Genomic DNA, 20517 nt, shown 5'->3' with positions numbered 1-20517 from the left:
TATTAGAAATTTGGCACTGTCGCTGTTTAGAAGCAAGGCTCTGATGCTGTGTAATTCCTCCCGAGTCCATGCATAACTCAGTATTAGCCTTCCATTCTTCCAGCCTTGTCACCGGCCAAATTCGGCAATTTTTTTCTCAGTACTCATCCATTCAAACCCTTCTCAGCAGTGTAAACCGGTGAGTTTCCTCTCAAGTCGGTAAATCTGCGCCAACCCAGGCGCTCGAGGCTCGGTCCCGACTTTTCCCCGCCGCCGTCGGGGCCGCGGCCGCGCGGTTCCATCGGGTGCGGGCTCGGGGCTCGCTTCTCCCCTCGTCTCCGTCGGGGTTGGCAGCTTTTTTTCCTGGGCTGGGCAAGAGAAGCGCGTTTTCCTTGGAGGAAGAGGAGCCACGGAGAAGCGCGGCGGCTGGAAGAGCATCCCGCGGGATGAGCGGATCCCACTCGGGTTTTCCCCGGGCCGCGGACTGAGTGTAACTCTGGAAAAAAGCGACAGGAAACTTTTATTAATGGCCGGTGTTTAGGGCCAGAGCCTGAGCGAGGCTCGGTGACAGTGATGAGTGGTTTGGAGCGCCGGTCCCTGAGAGCGGGGCTTATCCTCCCTCGGCTCGGCGTTGATGAGCCGTGAATAGGAGCCACCCCGCCGTCGGGGATGCGGCCGTTTATCTGCCGGGTGATGACAGTCGGGCTGCTTTCGCCTCGCCCTGCATTTGCCGGAGCCTTCGCGAAGCCTTCGAGGGGCTACGTCCGGCGAGGACGCTTCACCTCTCGGTGTCGGCCCCGTCCCCCTTGCTCGGGGGATGAGGAAATTGAGGAAATCGGTGCCCTGCCGGAGGGACCGAGCCCGGAGCCCGCTCCGGACAGGTGCTGTCCGGGCTCAGGGCACGGTGAGCCGAGCGGGGCCGGGCTCAGCCGCGGAAAGAGCCGGACCCACCGCTCCAGCATCCCCGTACGCACCCACGGGCAAGTGGGAGCCTGGAAGGAGGCCTGACCTGAGAGCCCTTGGGTTTGCTTGAATTAAATCCTCCCCACCTGTGATCGCCCTCTCCGCCCGTTTTGTTTTCGGTTTGCTTCTTTGTTGTTCGAGGGGGGGAAACTGCATTTACCGTCGGGAAGCTCAGGCAGCGGTCGGTATTCCTCGCCGCGATTGAGGGAAGAAGGGCAGAAGGGAAACTCACCGAGACAAAGCCGAGCTGCCGGTACCGCACAGTGACACCGAAATTCAGCTCACCGGGGAGAGGCCGGCCCGCGGGGCGGCGGGACGGAGCGGCCCAAGCGGGGCTCAGCGGAACCGAGCGGCGCTCCCGGGAGCCCTCGGCTGAGCTGGGCCCCTCGCTGTCCCCGGGACGGCTCCTCACCCTTAGGCCCGTGTCGGTGTCCCCTCGCTCTGTGCGGGGACAGGGCGGTGCCGGCTCCCCGCTCACCCCGGCCTCACCTGCCCCATCCCGCTGCCTCCTGCGGGATCCGCTGGCCGCTCCCAAGCTCGCATCCCCGGGCCCGCTCAGCTCCTCTTTTTTTTTTTTCTTTCTTTCTTTCTTTTTTTCTTTCTTTCCTTTCTCTCTCTCTCTCTCTTCTTTTTTTTTTTTTTTTTTTTTTTTTTTTTTTTTTTTTTTTTTTTTTTTTTTTTCCTTCCCTCCCTTTGGTAAGGAGTTGGGGAAAAGGTTCATTACGAGGTTGACCCCACTTTACTTTTTATCCCGCTCCTGTTCCCAATTTCGGCACCACGTGACGGTGGGAGTGAGTTTGGGTTTAAATTCACTTTCAAGAAAAGCCCGGGGAGACCCCTGCCCGCCGGCCCATGGCGGGGTCCCTGTGAGCCCGGCGCTGCGGGAGCGAGCGGCGCCTCGGCGCCCGCCCGCCTCGGGTAAGGGCTGCGGAGGGGCCGAGCCTCGGCGGGCACGGCGCAGCGCGGAGCCTGGTGCTGTCGCGATAGAGCGCGGGGCACAGCAGCACAGCTGTCGCGACAAGGGTTGGCAGGGCGCGGCGGCCTGGGCGCGGTTCGGGTGTGAGGGTCGGCTCAGCGCAGCGCTGTGTGTGTGGCTTGGTCGTCGCGACAGCCGGGCTGAAGTGACCCGTGAAATCGCGACAGCACTCGGGAACTCTCCCGCGTGGGTTCTCCTCCTGGTTTGGGGGTTTGGCGTGGCGCTGCGAGCCCCGAGCCGGCGGTGCCCGGGCTGAGGGAGCTGCGGCGGGCTGCCGAGGGGCCTCTTCCCTCGCCGCCCTCACCTCGTGGCGGCCCCGACGGCCTGGCCTCGCCGTCGCTTTGTTGTGGCCGCCCCGCTCCTGCCTGCCGTGTGGAAAGGCTCGGGGCTCTCTGTCACGACACGGAGAGGAGGGGGAGCCCCTGTCCTCGTTGCTCGCAGGGAGACCCGCACCGAGAGCAGGCCGCAGGCCGGCAGACACGGGGGCTTCGGCTGCGGTGCGGGGTCAGGGAAGCCCACGGGGGTCGTGGGCCCCTCCTGAGGCGGGCCCCCTGCCCAGGCGTGATCCCGGCTCTTCCCCATCGCCTCTCCCCGGCCACCCCGGCTCCCGCCGCAGCTCCCCTTCCAAGCGCGGCCTATGCCCCCCGCTGAAGCCTCGGCCTCGCCCGGCTCGGCCTCGCCCGGGCAGTGGGGAGCCCCAGGACCGTCGGGGCTGCGAGGGGTCGGTGGTGCCGAGGATGTCCCCTCTCCCCGGGCTGCTCCCGGAGCAGCGAGCGGCTCCGCTCGGCGCCAGGCCCGGCGCAGGGCCGAGGCAGGCCGGGGAAGGCCGCGGCCGGGCCCGGTGCGCCTGGGCCGGGCGGCCGCTGCCCCCGCCGGTGCCCCCCGGTGCGGACCGTCGGGCGGGCGCGGGGCCGGGCCGGGCCGGGCCGGGCGGAGCGGGCCAGAGTCGGTGTAAGGGGATGTGATTGACAGCGGCAACGTCAGCAACAGGAGGGGAAGGAAAAGGGAGGGTGGGGGGGGGGGAGACAAAGAGGGAGGGAGTCGAAAGGCCCCAAACTGGATCTTTATGGAACATTTTCCGCCGAGATCAAGGGAAAGTGAATCCGCGCAGCGGGGGATGCTCCGCACGCCGCTGCCATCGGGGGCCGCGGAGCCGCTCCCGGCCTGAGCGCCCCGCGGATGCCCTTCATGCCGCAGCCGTCCCCAGGCCAAGCCCGGAGCCCCCCGCTGCGCCTCCTGCCCCTCGGCCGGCCGTGTGAGTTCCCGGGGTGCGGGGGGAAGGACGGGACGGAGCGGGGGGCTTCCAAGGGTGCGGGGCTCCCTGCAGCCCGCCGAGCCCCGGCCTGGGGCGGTACACCGCCGCCAGCCTGCCCCGCTGCTCCCTTGCTGCTCCCCGCCTGCCAACCTGCTCCGAGCCGGGAGCACCGGCCCCTGGCCGGGGCTGCAGCCTTGCTCTCGGGCTTGGCCGCGGACACCTCCCACCTGTGCCCTCCCGGTCACCCGGCTCCGCTCTGCGCTTGGACGCCGGGAAACACCCGCGCCTCGGCCGGGCTGCGGCCGTCCCGACAGCCGGGCGGAGGGACCGCTGGAGACCTGGGGCATTGAGCCCCGTACCGTGCTCCCCGCTCGGTGCTCCCTGCCCCGGGGACCGCGGCTGGTCACCGGGGTATGTGTGTCCGCTCTCAACACAGCCGGGCTGGCTGTCCGGCTCCTCGGCGGGAGCTCTGCCTGGAATTCGGGTGCGAATGGAGCTGGGAGTCCCGACCCCGCTCTCCCCGGAGCTCTGCTGGAGCCGCAGTTTGGGGTGCCAGCCCCGCTCTCCCTGGAGCTCTGCTGGAGCCGCAGTTTGGGGTGCCAGTCCCGCTCTCCCTGGAGCTGCAGTTTGGGGTGCCGGTCCCGCTCTCCCCGGAGCTCTGCTGGAGCTGCAGTTTGGGGTTCCAGCCGCTCTCTCCCCCTGCACAGCCGCTGTCCCGAAGGGAAGCCCGGCCTTGGCGGCTCGGGGCAGGGACGGGGCTGCGGGCCGGGGACAGGAGCGTTCCCTCGGGGGCCGCAGGTTTCGGTGCCCGGGACCGGCACCCCTCAGCCCGCTCGGGCTGCTCCCCCTCGGCTCCGCCGCTGCCCGTCCGTCCGTCTGTCTGTCGGTCCGTCCGTCCGTCCAGCGGGGCGGGCGGCCGCGTCCCTCCGCGCTGTAAAAGTCGGCGTTGATGCGCGGCAGCCCCGGCGGAGCTGTCAGGCCTTATCTTTATTGGCTTTTCCCAGTCTCCGTCCAAGTTTAAGAGGGGCCCTTTTATCTCGGAGCCCAGCACTCCCCCTGTTTACACCGTCCGGCTCCGCCGCAGCTCTTCGTCGCGGAGCCCCCGACGGGACGGGGCAGAGAGACCGACCGGGCCGGGCTGCGCTCCGCCACGGGTAGCGGAGGGGAGAAGGAATCGGGGCTGGGGGGCTACGGCCACATCAGACATGAGCTGCCCTGGTTCAAGCGGGAGCGCAGCCACGCGTGGGCGGCTCTCCGGCCGTGACTGCGGCACAGCGGCTTCCCCCGGGCCCGGCCGTGTCACATCCCGGTGTCACCGCTCCACGAACGACCCCGGGCCGTCCGGGAGGGCCTGACCTCGCAGGTGGCCGGTGCCCGGAGCCGAGCGAGGGGTAGGAATTGGACGTGATCCCCTGTGCGCGGGGACCTAACGTTTGCGCCTCTCTCTCCCCCCAAGGAAATGCTCCAGGAGAAAAGCCTGTCTGAAACCGAGGAAGGGTTTCCAACAGCCCCCGCGGCCGGCCATGCGGACACCTCCGCCGGCTCCCCCGTGCTCGGCGTAGCCGGGGGCAGCAGCACGCCGCTCAGCAGCCCGCAGCTCCCCGACCCCGAGCAGGTACGCTCCGGCCGGCCGCTCGTCCTGCCCTGTGCGAACCCATCTCCCCGACGGCCGCGCTGCGAGGAAAGCTCCTTTTTCTTCACTTGTCTTTGCCTTTTTTAATGTTTTTTTTTTTTTATTGTTATGAGTTTATTTTCGCTGTCCCTAGCAGGCCGCCGTCGGTGCGCAGCTCGGTGAAGGGAGAAACCGAGCACCAAAAGCCGCGGCTGCCGCTCCTCCCGCGGAATTCACCGGGGTTTTTTTTCCATCCCTAAATAAAATGCGGCTTCTGTGCCTTCACCCCGTGCCTCTGCGATGTCCCCGGCACCCCGCGGAACTCACAGCCCTTGTCCATTATCCCCGCGGCTGCTTTTTGGGAGGCTTAGGGCGAGTTTACCCCAACAGACTTTTTTTTTTTTTTTTTTTTTTTTTTCCCCCTAGGAAAAAGAAGAAAAAAAAATTAAAGAAAAAAAAAATTCCATTTAGCCGCAATGTCCTGCCTGGTTATGAAAGTCTGCAATTAAAACCGGCCTCCGTTTGTTTCTCTTATTTTTGGCAAAGGGCAGCGGAATTTTTGAAACTCCATCCTCCTCCCAAACGGGCTGGTGGCTTCACCCAGAGCCTCGGCTGCAGCACGGGCCCTGAGTATCCCCAACCCTTCTCGAAAGTTTTCCCCATCATTTCTTGCTCTTCTCATCATCTTAATTAATTTTTTTACAGACAATAGAAAATATCAAAGTCTATCTCCATGAGAAGGAGCTATGGAAGAAATTTCATGAAGCTGGCACGGAAATGATAATAACCAAAGCAGGCAGGTTAGTGAAAATTCCCTGCAAACATGTATTGCTTCTGATCTCTGTGAATTGTCCTGTTTACCAAGACTGGGTTTTGCAGAGCTGCCACAGTCAGTGGCATTTAAAAATTATTATTGTGATGGCAGATTTCAGTAAGATCGTTTTTTCAGTGTGAACTGTACATGTGTTTTTGGAATGTAGATGCTAGAAAATGTTGTGGAGTCATTTGGAACATTTAGTCCCGATTCTCTCTGGTAATGATTTTTTTAAAAGTATTTTTTAATTAGGAAATTAGCATAATTGTGGTTTATTTTTTTTTTCCCCCACAAAGCAAACCCCTTTCCCTTTTTCTGTGCCGTGCACTAAGACCTGTGCTGGGATACTCTGCACCAGAGTTTTAGCAGTACGAACGTTCTTTTAATCTCAAAACTGAAAGAGAAACGGGTGTCACTTCTGGGTTAAAAAAAAAAAAAATCTGTTTTCCCTTGGAAACAAATAATTATTTTTATCAAATCAGAATCCCCTCAGTGTGCACATCCAGGAAGAGAGACCAGAACTCAGCCCTGCATCTTCTCAGGGTTCCTGTCCTGCCTGGGCTGTTTTGTGGCAGAATTAATGTCAGAAAATTAAAAATCGGAATTAAACCTCAGACCATCACCGGCTCGGGAATGGGATAATTCCCAAGAAAATTATCCGTGTGTCACTGTGGGCACCAAAGTATCTCTGCCCTTGGCTTCTGGGGCAGCGGTCTCACCTCGCTGCTGCTGGGAGGGAAAAATTGAGGTGTTAACATTTAATTCCAGCACGGTGAGTGGTTCTGCCCTGCCCTGAGAGTGCTTGTTTTACCCTGTGCTAGCGAGCCGTGCAGCACACACTCAAATAATGGGGAGAAAACGGAGGAAAAAAACCCCCACGAATAATTTCTATGCAGTTTTTATTTCTCTGTGGTGTCTGATCCCTTCGTGCAGAGCAGCCGGGGGTGCTCACGGAGTTTGTGTGTGATTTTTCTGCCCTGTTTGCTGCTCACACTGTGAGACCCAGAAGCCAACCCTCGGCTTTGGATTTTTGGGATTGATGGATGCTTTCCCTCTGCTTCCCTCCATCCCGGCAGTGCTGCTCCCTGCAGCAGCTGCTCCGTGCAGGGAAGTTGCACTCTAATAAGCAAGATATTCCCATTATTCCCCCCGGAGAGGGATTGTATGTCCCGGGAATCTTCCATTTATTTGCTATGTGGCTGTTTATGGAGTGATGGCACAGGTAACTCGGTCCTTTTCACACCTTATTTTGGTGTAAATAAAATCTCAGGGCTTGTTCTGCCGGCGTTTGCTGATGGCAAGAGCCGGGTTTGTTTGGATGGCTCTGTTCCCTAAGTCAGCTCAGATGAGGGGATCAAGACCTCAGATATTTCACCCTTAATTTATAGTATCTGAGTGTGTCTGTGCGGAGATGTGTAATATCTGTACCAAATCCTGGACCCTAAGCATCCCAAACGTGCATGTTATCTCTCTGTAAGTCTTAACGTGGCTTGTTTAAACAGCTCCATATGGACAGGGCTCAGTCCCACATTCCTTGTCCGGTGGAGCTGCCAGTGCACCTTTCAGGAGGTGGGACTGGGGGGATAGACTACAAAATGTACAAAAATTGGGGTGGTTGTTTTTTTTTAAGTTACCCGAGCCAAATTCTCCGTTTGCGAAATTCAGTACAGCGCCGTCGAGCTAAAAGAATCTTTAAAAATTTTTTATAAACAGATTTGAATTTTTTTAAAAAAGTAATGAAAGAAGTGGCTGAAGTCCTGATGAACAACACGGAACAAAAGACCCCCCCCCTTTTTTTTTTTTAAATTTTTTTCCCCCATTGAATTCAGCTGCAAATGGTGTCAAAACACAGGACGAGGGTTTTTTTTTTATCGGCATTTTTAGCAGCGAGTCACCAGCCCCTACAGCCCCAGCCAGGACCCAGCTCGGTTCTCCCTGACTTGGGCTGAGCTCTGCTGCAGCACCGACGGCAAAAACACGCAAAATAATTAGCATTAATGACCAAAAAAAAAAAAATCGACCAACTTAAACGCCGTAGCTCCTGCAGTCTCGGTGCCACGCGTGGCCGTGCCGAGGGCAGGGCAGCCCACGAGCTGCAGTCTGCTGCTAATCCCCATGCAAAGGACAAAATGGAAATTATTGCTTGGTGCAGATTTTATTTTACCCCAGCTATTTAAATAGAGAGTCGCAATAATAAACCTCCTCTTGAGCCAATTAAAATTAAAAAAAAAAAACAACCAACAAACAAACGATGGTTAATGGAGATTTGTGTGCACTTGCATCTAGCGTTTGGGGGGGTGTGGAATGAGGGAAAGCGGCTAATTGCAGGCACTAATCAGGACTCTAATCCCCCTCCCAGCAGGCACAGAGATGCCCCTGAATGCCGTTAGTTGAAATCACTTAAATGTAGGTCCGTCTGACCTCAAGGGGCACAAACGAAAAGAAATGGAAGCCTGATTTTTAAATTTCAAACAACAAAAACAAAAAAAAAAAAAGAGGGACTCTAATGACAAGTTCACTCAATGGAGAGGAAATGTAAAGCTCAGCGGAAGCGTTAATTCCATGGCAATGGTGTAAAATAGCTTTTTTTGTATAAACAAGGCAAATATTGATAACTTAGTTGGGGGAGAAAGGAGGAGTCATTTGTTTCGTTCTTTGTAGAGCTCCACAGAACAAGCCAACTATAAATTATCGAGAATTTAGGGCTGAGAATTACTTTAGGGGATTATTACTCCCTCTTAGGACTGATCTGTAGGAGATATTAGGAGAACACAGCAAGCTCAGCATTGAAATAGAAATCATGTTGTTGCCAAGAAAGTTTGATTTATAAAGTGGAAACATCTTTAAAATGCACTTGCTATCTTTTTAATGTCCGACTGCTTCATTGTGGGAGGGGAAAAAAAAAAGAGATTATTTTATATTAAGAGGATCATCAAAAGATAAAAAGTTTATGTTAGCAAAGTTCCCTGAACTTTGGAGAAAAAAAAAATCGGATCCTTCAGAGCGCCGGTGGCAGCGGGATGGGCGCCGGCTCCATCCCTCAGAGCCTTCCTCTCCTTCCTCCTCATTCAGGGTTTGCTCTAATTACTGATTTCTCCTCCGGATAATTCTCTGGTGAGAATTATCAGAGATTGTCCATCCCCGGAGCCGCTCTAACCGGGGAGAACGAGAGGAAAAACGGCCACGGCTGAGCCCTTCAGGCACTGCCCGTGCCCATGGTGTTTGCAGGGCGGGTTTTTTGGGAGATAGAAGGAATGCCATTGTTTGAGCACTGCCCCTCTCCAGGGGATTTTGCAGGGCAGTTTTTTGGGAGGCAGAAGGAATCCTGTTGTCTGAGCACTGCCCGTGCCCAGGGTGTTTGCAGGGCAGTTTTTTGGGAGATAGAAGGAATCCCGTTGTCTGAGCACTGCCCGTGCCCAGGGTGTTTGCAGGCAGGTTTTTTAGGAGGCAGAAGGAATCCTGTTGTTTGAGCACTGCCCCTCTCCAGCGGATTTTGCAGGGCAGGTTTTTGGGAGGCAGAAGGAATCCCGTTGTCTGAGCACTGCCCGTGCCCAGGGGATTTTGCAGGGCAGGTTTTTTGGGAGATAGAAGGAATCCCGTTGTCTGAGCACTGCCCGTGCCCAGGGGATTTTGCAGGGCAGTTTTTTGGGAGGCAGAAGGAATCCTGTTGTCTGAGCACTGCCCATATCCAGGGGATTTTGCAGGGCAGGTTTTTGGGAGGCAGAATGAATCCCGTTGTTTGAGCACTGCCCCTCTCCAGCGGATTTTGCAGGGCAGGTTTTTGGGAGGCAGAAGGAATCCCGTTGTTTGAGCACTGCCCATCTCCAGGGGATTTTGCAGGGCAGTTTTTTGGGAGATAGAAGGAATCCCGTTGTGTGAGCACTGCCCGTGCCCAGGGGATTTTGCAGGGCAGGTTTTTTGGGAGGCAGAAGGAATCCCGTTGTGTGAGCACTGCCCATATCCAGGGGATTTTGCAGGGCAGTTTTTTGGGAGATAGAAGGAATCCCGATGTCTGAGCACTGCCACTCTCCAGGGGATTTTGCAGGGCAGGTTTTTTGGGAGATAGAAGGAATCCCGTTGTCTGAGCACTGCCCGTGCCCAGGGGATTTTGCAGGGCAGGTTTTTGGGAGGCAGAAGGAATCCCGTTGTCTGAGCACTGCCCCTCTCCAGGGGATTTTGCAGGGCAGGTTTTTTAGGAGGCAGAAGGAATCCCGTTGTTTGAGGAGCCCCGGAGCTCCCGGTTCCCATCGCTGCTCTCAGCGCGGCTTTCCAGGGATGGGGGAATGAATCCAGCGAGCCTGGAGTTGGGAAAGAATTGTTCACAAACCCTCCCGTGTGTGTGTGTGTTAAAACAGGCAAACCCCCCTCCAAAACCAAACCAACCAACCAAAAAAATCCCTCACCCTCCCCTGCCCCCGCAAAAAATACTTAGCCAAAAAATACCCTAAAAACCACCACCACAGAAAAGTTCCAGTCGGTGAGATCTTATTAAATCCAATTAATCGAATCAGCCTAGATGCTAATGGTGTATTGGAGGATGCAGATGCAGCTGCACATCTGGATTCCTCCCCTCTGGCTGCCCTGCTGTGGGAGCATCGCTGTGTTGTAGCAGGGTGCACACCTTTCCTGTGGGATTTTAGGAATTCCACACTTGTGAAATTGTACGAGGGGTGGGGAAAGCAGAAAGCAAATGAGGGACTTCATTATAAATCTGGCTTTCCCATTTCATCCTCTTGCTTTTATGTGCTATTATTTAACTGAACAATTGTAGATTTTTTTTTTTTTTTTTTTTTTTTGTAGCTCGTGGCAAACCATTCTTTGTGAAATCTCATCTTTCAGGCTTTATTTCTGCTGGAAGTTCATCTCTGCTTCCACAGCCTTCCTGGCTCAAGATTTCTTCTTTCTGTTTGATTATTTATTTAGCTGTTCCCTAGGGTTTTTCCCCCCAAGGTGCCAGTCTTTGCAGCGTTGCAGTTTCTATCCAGGTATTGCCAAGGACAAAAAATTTGATAAAGCTTTTGTTTCATCAGTAAAAAAATGCCAGTTCACAGGATGTCTGGTCACATTTTTGTGAACAGTTCCTGAAGAGAAAACGATGTGTCATTTCTCTGTGGTAGCAGAACTGTCCCTGAGACATAACAGGAGGCTCAAGATAGTGAATTTGAGTTTTGGCTGGAGTTCAGGATGTGCACAGGTAAAAAGCCAGCTTTGGTCTCTATGGTAGCAGTTTTTAAGAGGCATATGTAGGAAAAAAAATAGAACCAATAAAGCATCATGCATGTGTGGAAAAGACACAAATCCCCTTTAGATGTTCGAGTTTCATTTTAAAAGTGGCTTATTTCAGTTTTAAAAAAATCTGTTCCCAATCAACTTTAGTAAACCAAAACAAAACTAGTTTTTAGGACATCAAGGTCTGAAGAAGTATAAAATGCTTTGGCTAAGCTGGTGCAGCTTTCCTGTGTGAATAATCCTTTAAAAGTTAAATTTTCCATGCCTCTGTAGGGCATATGGATGCCCAGTTCTCATTACAATTAAAGGGAAATATTTGTCCAGAATCTTTTGAGGCAGTTACAAGAATTTCTGCTGATGGTTTTTGATCCAAAAGCAAACCTTAATATCCGAGATCAACGAAGGAATGCGAGCCGTCAATTTAAAACATAGAAATAAAATAGATATTTGAGGAATGTTTGATCTGCTTGCTCCTAAATTTGGGGTCCTGGAATTATCCTGTTGAGGCAAACTCCTGCTTTTATAGAAAAAAGCAGGAGTGAGCTCCAATGGCTCTTGGCTTTGCTGCTAAAGTTGTCGACAGCTTTTGGCAAGGGAGAGGCAGAGCTTGTGCATCCTGAGGAGGGCAGGGATGGGAGTTTGGTTCCTAAAAACACTTCTCTCTTCAAGCAGCCATCCCTGCTCTCTGAACACGTGGGATGCTCACAGTTCAGGATGTTCCCAAAGCTTTCCCTGCTCGTCCTCGTGCTGGTGGCAGGGTGAGGAGAGGCTTTGGTCAAGCCCAGATGGGCTGGGGAAGGTCCCAACCATCTCTGGGGCTGGAGAGGGAGCAAACCTGCCCTGGAACCTGGAACCCAAACCTGCTGTTGGTGACCACATTCTTGCCCAGGTTCTCTCTGAGGCACCTTTGTGCTGTGCTGCTGGTGCTGCTGGAACCACCTCTCCCATCCTTCTGCACGCTGGGACCTTCTCTGCTCAACTTCAGCTGCAGCAAAACGAAAGCCCAGAGAAGCAGCCCGTGGCCAGGAGCCTCGAGTCACCATGGGGCAAAGAAAGGAAATGTTTCTAGACCCCATGAAAGCAGCCATCCAGCTAACCAAGTTCTCAAGTATGTGAGAAACAATGTTTTATTTAAAAATTAGATGTGCTAGCCAGAAGGAAAAAATACAACCTCGCCATTCCAAAAATATAAAAATCCCTTAACTGTCTGACCTTCTCATCACTAGGTCATGGTCCTGCCACCAGATAAATCTCTCCTATCTGCCCATAGACTGAGAGTTCAATGTTGCTTGTGTTAGTGACAGTGAATTTGGGGCTGAAAAATGAACTACTGATGAGAACTCCTGTTGAACCTGTATTGTTTGTTATTCTGAGGCAAGGATCTGGCATGGGCTAATCCAGCACTTCAAAGTTAACTGCTCTTACTTTGTATACAGAGCGTCATAACGGAGTGGCGTGGGTGATAAGAGAAATAAGGGACTGAGGGTTAGGATACACTGGGAAAATGGGACCCTGTTGAAAAACTCTTTGATCTCTTTAAAGTATTTTCTGAAAGCAAGAATCTATCAAAAAGGAAATGCCATTTAAAAGGCTAAAAGAAACAGCTGACATCCCCAAATTTGTTTTAATCCGCCCTGGAGAATATTCTTTTTAAAGATGCGTTAAGTCAGTGGAAGAAATATTTGTCAGAAGAGGGGAAATCAGAAAAAAAAAAAAAAAAAAACGAGGAAAGGTCATCAGAATGGAGACATAGTTCTTGAAGCCCTCTGCACACCATTCTTTTCCCTTCTAACAGTGAAGACAAGGAGAAACATCCTCAAGCAGCCACGGGCAGTTCTCAAGAAGAATTTGGGGCCGCGTTAGTTGTTATCAGGGATGCAGGTGTGTCATTAGCCTTGGCATTCTGAAACCATCACTGGAGGCGTCTCAGCATGCCCAGCAGGTTCTGAGGAGGTGGTTGCACAGCTTGTTAGCCAAGATGTTGAGTGAGCAGTTGTTTTCTGATCCTTTCACAACCTGATCTGCCACAGGCGGCCCAGCACGGGGGCTTCCGAAAATCCAGTCACTGCTGGATTTTCATTTCACTGTGTACTTGGCCATCCCAAAGGCAAGGATTGTAAAATCTCTGTCTGTCTTTGGAAATCTTTGTCTCATTGTCTTAAAGATTAAGCCAATTAGAGAAATCTTCTCTTTTAACTAGAGAAATTTTTTCTCTTCAACAGCTGAGCTGCTGAAGTGCGTGGGGATGTTTTTATGCCCTTGAAAGGACAGAAGGAAGCACTCAGTAGTATCTGAAGGACCATCCCCACCTCAGGGACGTGCAGTGAGCACCAATCCACATAAATCCATGAGCTTCAGAGAGCACAGACAGCCTTTGGTGAGGGCATGGCTTGAGTTGCTCAGGTGTCCTGGTTCTATGGTGTTTTCTCTATGGAAATACTGTTTGTATTCCCTGTTTACCCTGTGCTGGTCAGAGACATCCCTTCCCAGCTAATGCACCCATAGGGATGTCAGGAATGGTGTTGGCATCTAAGTGAAGGTCAGATTAGATCCTTGTGACAGGAGGGTAGTGAGGGTTTTGTGGCACAGCACAGCCACTGCTCAGATGAGTGTTTGAGCTCCTCAATCAGCTCTCATTCTCTCCATTTTTCTGGTTTGCTGTCCCCTGCCCAAAAAACAAGATTTGGCTGGACATGGGAGCTTTGCAGCCACCCATCTCTCCAGGATCGACCAGACCTGCTCATCTGGGGATTAAAACACACGTGAGATGCCCACAAAGAGGCCAAGCCTGGAGAGCCTGAAAGGCTGGGAACTGCTGCCCCAAAGGAAAGCAAAAGCTTTCCTCTTATCGCTCACTTCCAAATCCAACCAGCCAATTATACATCAATTAAACTTTGTTTGAACATAATAGAAGCTTTGGCTCCATGTCAGCAACTGCTCCACGGTTAAGGGGATTGGATAGTAATAGTATAAATAAATAAACAAGAGATGCTTATTCTAACAGTTCATTTTAAAACAATTTGTGAATATCACGTAGAGATAAAATGTGCCTAGCATAAACTTAGCTAAGCAGTGACTGCTTCATTATCAGAACAAATAATTCACTAGCACATCATCTTTGAAGCTTGGGAGGCCAGTGGAATTGTGCTGCTTGTTTATTTTCCTGGCTTTTACTGTTTTTTGCTACATTTCGTCTGCGGGGAAGGGTGTAGCTGGGGCTGTGGCAGTGTGGTGCCAAGCTCTGGTGATGCCAGTCCTGCTCCAGCTGCCCAGGCTCAGCCCCTCTGCCTTCCCCAGGGCATCCCCCCGTGACTGTGGGATTTTAATGCCATGTGGAGTGCCCTGCTCACACAGGAGGCACTGTAGGTTTTTCCCCATGGTCGCCTTTCTTTTGTGAACATAAAACCTGATTTAAGTTTTGCTCTGTGAGGGGCGGTGAGAGCTGCTCTCATGGCCACAGCAGCACTTTGTCCTTCCTCAGCAGAGAACTTTGAGGGGCACACAAGACCCTCAGGACAGGGTTGAGTGGCCTGGATGGTCCCTTGTGCTTTGGCTGGAGCTGGAGGGAGGGAGAAATGGGTTTGAACGTGCCTAAAACTGGAGTCTTGTCAGTTTTGGTGTTTTACAGAAGAGGCTGCTTGTGCGGAGTCTCTTGTGCTCCCAGGGCTTGTGGCTGGTCCCTGGGTGGGCAGGGGAGCTCTGGGGCTGCTGGTGGCTGCTGGGCCCTGCTCTCTGAGCTCTGCTGCCTCCACCGAAGGTGTGCTGCTGGGCTGGGCACACACCTGCTGTGGCTTTCAGAAAAAGGAGTACAGATCAGAAGGACATTGGTCCAGTGCTGGACATCCCCACCCCAGGGATGGTGTTGTCATTGACACGTTCAGGGCGTTTGCTGCAGCCCGTGGACGCTGTGTCCAAACAGGTTTTGGGTCTGAGCAGAAGATGCTGAGGCCAGGAAATGCTTCAGTTATTCTCCTGAGTATTGGTGGCTCAAATTTCACCGGGGAGTTGGGTTTTGCTGTGCTGCACTTGTGCCCATCACTGAACTTCCCCAAGCTGCCCCTTTGCCCGAGGCTGCAGCTGCCCTTGGCACAGGAGGTGCCTTGAGGATCAGATGTCACCTGCTTGCACCCACTCCCAAATTCCCAGTTTTTGGGAAGGGAGCCCCAAATTCCCAGTTTTTGCCCCCCCGTTTCTGTGCAGCAATGCTCTCCCCAGGTTTGGAGCCGTGCGGGAAGGAGGGTGGACAAAACAAGACATCTACCCTGAGTCTTGCTTCAGACCTCCCACCAAAACCAGGCTGAGCTTTCCCAGAGCTTGGCAAAGACCGTTGGCAAGTTTTATTGCAGCACTGGGCCATTCTTGTGCCTGTGCTGGTCCCCGAGCAATGGGTGATGAAACAACCTATTGTCCAGGAGCTGGCCGGGGCAGAGCATCCTCCCCGGAGCCGCCCATCCGCCCCGAGCTCCTGCCTGCACACGGCTGCCAGAGGGGCTGCTTGTGCAAAGCTGCTGCCGAGCTGCAGCTCCTCGTGCCTCTGAGTAGCTCCATTGACCTGTAGTAAATTCGGGGAAATTCAGGCAGGTTTTTGGCCCCTTCCCAGGGCTGACAGGGAGCTCTATAGAGCCACTGTAGGCACGGCCTCGCTCCCGGGCAGGGCTGGTGCAGCTCCACCGTGGTTTTCTCTGCTCCTTTCTTTCAAATGGGACGTTTAATAAGAGCCAGGACATGATATTAGGTACTCTCTCTTGCCTTTTTTTTTTTTTTTTTTTTAAATTCTCTTTTTAATTCAGTCTCTATGACTGCATTTCCTTGGCTGCAGCTCCAGGGTTTGTCATGCCTTCCCACCAGAAATGCACAACCCATGTTTGTATCATGTTGCAAAGAGATATTTACTAAACGAGCCTCTGCCAAGGGGTTGAGAAATATGTTTTCATTAAGAAAATTAAACTGACAAGTCCCTGGACAGCACATTAGTCGCATATTTTTTCTTTAAGGCCAAAATGCAGCAGCTAATAATAATGATGAAATGTCCATGCACAGCCAAATTACTAAAATCTACCCCGTGTTTTCCTGGAAAAGAATGCAGAGAGTTGGCAAACTTGGTTGTAGCTGGGTCTGTGGACTGCTGAGTACAATGCTACCACTGCGAGATAGTGAGTGGTTTGCAAGTTAAGCAACACCTTCAATCAGATGTGAGTTCCCATTTGTTATCCTTAAAGAATTTCAGCTGTATATATTATAGTAGTACTTTGGCTCTTTGTATTTATTTTAGAGGGCTATACTAAAGAACATTATAAACTCAGGCATGTCCATGCTATATGAACTCCATATGCTGAAGCTTAATTTTAAATGCCATTAAAAAAGCACTTAACATTTACAATATATCAGTTCAGCTACTTTAGCAGCTTGGATGTTCTACAGTAAATGAAATGATTGAGGGAAAAAGAAATTCAGAAGCTCAAGGTTATAAAAATCCCCAACGCGGTATGACAAACTGTCACATTGTGTCCATCTCATTTCTGGTTTTTAATAATTTTCTCCTCTTTTTTTTTTCTTTTTCTTTTTTTGTTTCATTTTAAAATGCCATTTTAAGGCCTAATTAAAAAAAAAAATCTTGGCATTCAGGTTGGATTCCATATACAATTTTTTTCAATGTGTGAATTGGGCTGTGTATTCACAAATTGAAATGTCCTACTGTATTTACCCAGGTGCTTACCTGTAGGAGGACAAGGTTAAGAGGAGTGCAGAGTTTATGAATGAAAATCAAAGAGGGACATTGGTAAACCACCCCTTTTTAGTCCAGGCTAATTACATGGTAAACATCTGGAATTTATGCAGGGCGGTTAAAAGAGTCAATTGAAACGATTCTGAACAGGGCCCATTTTGTTGCCTTCTCCCCAAGCAGCGACAAAATGGTGCTGCAGACCTGGACCAGCTCAGGAAAAGAGGGATAAAGTGGGGGGACAAAGTGGCCTTGGATGTCTGATGGAGAAATGACATCAGGATTTGGGCCCATCTTAATTGACGTAATTAGGACGAGCCCAGGATGTGGCAATTCTCATCCTCTGTCCCCGTGTGCCGACGGGAGGGAGAACTTTGTGTCCTGGCTGGAGGGGCTGTGGTGAGCCAGTTTGCTCTATTGACTTGAGTGTTTTTACTGGATGAGGAGGAGGTGGGGAAGATGGAGCCAAGAAAACAGTTACTCTGAGGATGTGAAGTGCCTAATCCTGCAAATCCTGGCTGCTGACGCGGCCTCGAGGGATTGGGAAGCCCATGGCAGTGTCAGGATCCATTAGGGCCCTCTCCTTTGGATTGCAGGGCTGGACTGGGATGGAATCTGCTGTTTCCACAGCCACATGGCTTTATAAAAAGGTATTGTTTAATATCACAGAGACTCTGTGGGTCTGTAAGACACGTGAACGTTCTCTAGTGATGCACTGGTTTATGGGATGCTCTGGTTTGGTGCTGGTTGCTGAAGCCAGGCACATTTAGGTGGGAAGTTCTGCCATGCTCCAGGCTCCAGGAACATTTAATGGGTGTGCTGTGAATTTGGGAAATCCGGGAAGGCCAGAGGAGCCTGTCTGCAGGCTTTAACCCTTTGTCTCCACCAGGTTTTAATGATCCTCAGTTCTCAGTTTGTTGGAGGGAGCCCAGGGGTGGCGGTGGGACCTGGTGGATATTGGGATCCTGTGAATGACAAAGCCTGTGCTTGGTTTCCTCTGAAATGTAGGCAGGTCTCCTGACTTTCCAAACACTTCCACAGCACCAAGAATTCTGCAATTTTGATGCTGCCATAAGCCAGGTAGAGCCTCCTGTAGAAGTGAGGGCTCCTTGTCCAAGCCTCCCACAAACAGGGATGTGTTGACCCCCCTGTATCTCTGTCTGCACCCCCCTTTTCCTGGCACTGCCCCATTGCCCCCCTCCCTATACCCTTATCAAAATCTGTGCCCACTTTTGCACTGGCACACATTTCAGACATGAACAAGAGCCAATATTGTCCCTGCTGATGGTGGATCTGCTTTTTGGGCTGCTGCTCCCAGTTTCCATCAAGTTTCCATCCCTCACTAACGTGGTAACCCTGTGCTTTTCCCTAAGGAGGATGTTTCCCAGTTACAAGGTCAAAGTGACTGGAATGAACCCCAAGACCAAGTACATTTTGCTGATCGACATCGTCCCGGCCGACGACCACCGGTACAAATTCTGTGACAACAAATGGTAAGACAACCCTGCTGCTTGCCTGCTTTTCCTGAGGAAAATTGCAACTGGACCCACCATTTGTTGTGAAAACTTAGAAACCAGCTGAAACACCTTCCCACGGGAGGGATGCCAACATCCCAGAGCTCTCTTTGGTGGAGCAGTGATGGACACGAGAGCCAGGGCTGGAAGTTTAAACCAGACAAATATAAAATGAGATATTATTAACAGGCTGGGTGGGTAATTGCTGGGGAAAAGTGCTGCTGGGGGTGGTGACTTGTCCATCCCCAGAGTGTTCTGGGCTGGGGGGTTTTCTTGGAGAAGGTGCTTTAAGCCAAGCACAGGTTATCTGGCCATGTGCAGTGGAGAAGGGTAAAGCCACAGCCTGCCTTGTACCAGAGCCTGGACAGGATGATCTAATGGTCCATTTTAGCCCTCGAAACTAGGTCTCTATGTGACTCAAGAAAAGTTTTAAATTCCTTTCTTCTATAGTAATATTTTGCTTTTAGGCGAGCAGCTATAAAGCGAAATATGGGGTGGTTTACTCAGAGCCCTGATTCTCTTCTGTTATTCTTCCTTTCCTTGTGCCTTTCCCAGCAAAGTGACTTACCCGAGAGGCAGCTGGGATTTTTGCTCTCTGACAAAAGAAACGTGTTGTTTTCTCTTTTGATTTTTTCCCCCCCAAAATGCCCAGCGGCCTCCCTCACTGCCACTATTGGCTGTGGTTTCCCCAAACCCTCCTTCCAGGGGCTGCTGCCTGGTGAAAAGCAATGGAAAATCTCACAGGGAACGAGCCCGGTGACGTCCCAGAAAGCAGAAATTATTTACTTGCACATTAGGGCTGCTGGAATTTTTAAAACAAAAAATCCCTTTTCCGTGTGCTTTTGTCCCGGAATGCCGCTGGGTGAGAGGAGTGGACTGAGGGTCTCTGTACCACGGTGGCCACTTTGTGTGTTTCAGACATGGAACACGAGATGATGGATAGTTGTTAACTCCGTTTGATTTCGTTTTTGCCAGCCCTAGAGCTGTTTCCCCTTTTCCTTTTATTGCTGCTGGAAAGTTTCTGTTGTTGTTGGTAATATTGCTTTTATTGGGGTTTTATAAGAACAATGTGGAGTAACGAGGGCGTTGCCATTAAGTGATGTCTCATGGCTGGGCCTTGTGTCCATGAGAGCTGGTGGTGGTGTGGGGCAAGGGGAGCTGCAGAAGGGTGCTGGGAACAGCTCCAGAGTGGGAAGCAGCCCCTTCCCACTGGGACAGTGTTGTGGCTTTAATTTGGCTATGGCCTGCCTGGCCACACCACTTCTGCTCTTGCCCATAGCTCCTCTCTCCTGTGCAGGGCCATCTCCCTTTGCAGAAGGCTCTTTGAACACTCCCAAAAAACCCAGACAAGTTTTCCTCCTTGAAAAGTGTCTCCACAATGCCCACGTGGAGACACTGCCCCAGGAGAATTCCACGTGGGAGTTTCCAGGGAAGTCCAGGGATGGGATCACTGTGATGCTGGAACAAGGATCCCAAAACCCTCCACGAGCAGCAGGAGTCTCCATGAGTTCCCACGTCCCAGTGCATCCCCCCGGGGCTGGCAGGAGGGTTGTTGGGATGAGTCTAAGGACAAAAAAAGCTCTTCCACGTGCAGGCTGTGCCAGGGTGACGCCATCTGTGCCCTCTGTCCCCAGGATGGTGGCTGGGAAGGCCGAGCCAGCCATGCCGGGCCGGCTGTACGTGCACCCCGACTCTCCAGCCACAGGAGCACACTGGATGAGGCAGCTGGTGTCCTTCCAGAAGCTCAAACTCACCAACAACCACCTGGATCCCTTTGGACACGTAAGAGAGACATTCTGCAAGGGCTTTGGGGGTGGGCCTGTAACCCTCAGTTTGTGTCTGGCATACTGGGTGGGATGTCACAGCAAATAACAATTCATTTCATAATAAGGAATTACATTATTTTGTGCTGGGAGGGTGTTTAATGCAAAAGGAGAGGTTCTGTGTGTTTCTCTTGCTCCATGACTGGCTCAGTTGTGTCCTGCTGGAGGCCACTGAGTTTTTCTGTTGTGCCCAGGAACTTTCCAGGCAGTGCTGTGGGATTTTCAGCACATGGTCCATGCAGCTCACAGAAGCAGGTTGCATAAACTCCTGATTTTCCAAGCTGGCTTTGGCAGCCCTTAAAAAGATGAAGTATTTTATTTGGAAAATCTTGGTTCATGTGCATTGGGAATGCAGAGGTGGGGAGCACACAGTTATCTTCCCCAGTGCATTTAATAACTCACACCAAGGGCCCTTGCAGCCTGCCAGGAGAGTGAGTGCTCAGATCCTGCACATAAAAACACAGACCTGTCTGCTTTGCACAATTTGAGCTGGAAGTCACATAAAAATAAACCATCCTTGGTGGGAGGAAGGGAAGAGAGGGTTTAAAATCCTTCCAGGTTTAGTGCCATCAGCTCCTCCTTGTAATACAGGTAAGAGAATCTAAGTTGTGTCATCAAATGTGGCTTTTA

General features: G+C 52.0%; 1 protein-coding gene across 1 annotated transcript in view; it reads left to right on the top strand.

The window, feature by feature from the left end:
* The first annotated feature begins 2992 nt into the window (after positions 1-2992).
* The window catches only part of LOC136370307 (T-box transcription factor TBX4-like), a 32293-nt gene continuing 14768 nt past the window's right edge, over positions 2993-20517 (top strand). The window contains exons 1-5 of the mRNA XM_066333682.1: positions 2993-3173; positions 4630-4788; positions 5491-5585; positions 17924-18043; positions 19699-19846. Of these exons, the coding sequence (XP_066189779.1) occupies positions 4633-4788; positions 5491-5585; positions 17924-18043; positions 19699-19846 (519 nt within the window). The 5' untranslated portion in view covers positions 2993-3173; positions 4630-4632. The remainder of the gene's footprint in view (positions 3174-4629; positions 4789-5490; positions 5586-17923; positions 18044-19698; positions 19847-20517) is intronic.

The sequence above is a fragment of the Sylvia atricapilla genome, chromosome 20 (genome assembly GCF_009819655.1).
Source record: "Sylvia atricapilla isolate bSylAtr1 chromosome 20, bSylAtr1.pri, whole genome shotgun sequence".
In the NCBI taxonomy this organism is placed as follows: Eukaryota; Metazoa; Chordata; class Aves; order Passeriformes; family Sylviidae; genus Sylvia; species Sylvia atricapilla.
The sequence above is the reverse complement of the archived record's forward strand: the minus strand, read 5'-3'. Positions and strand labels throughout refer to the sequence as shown.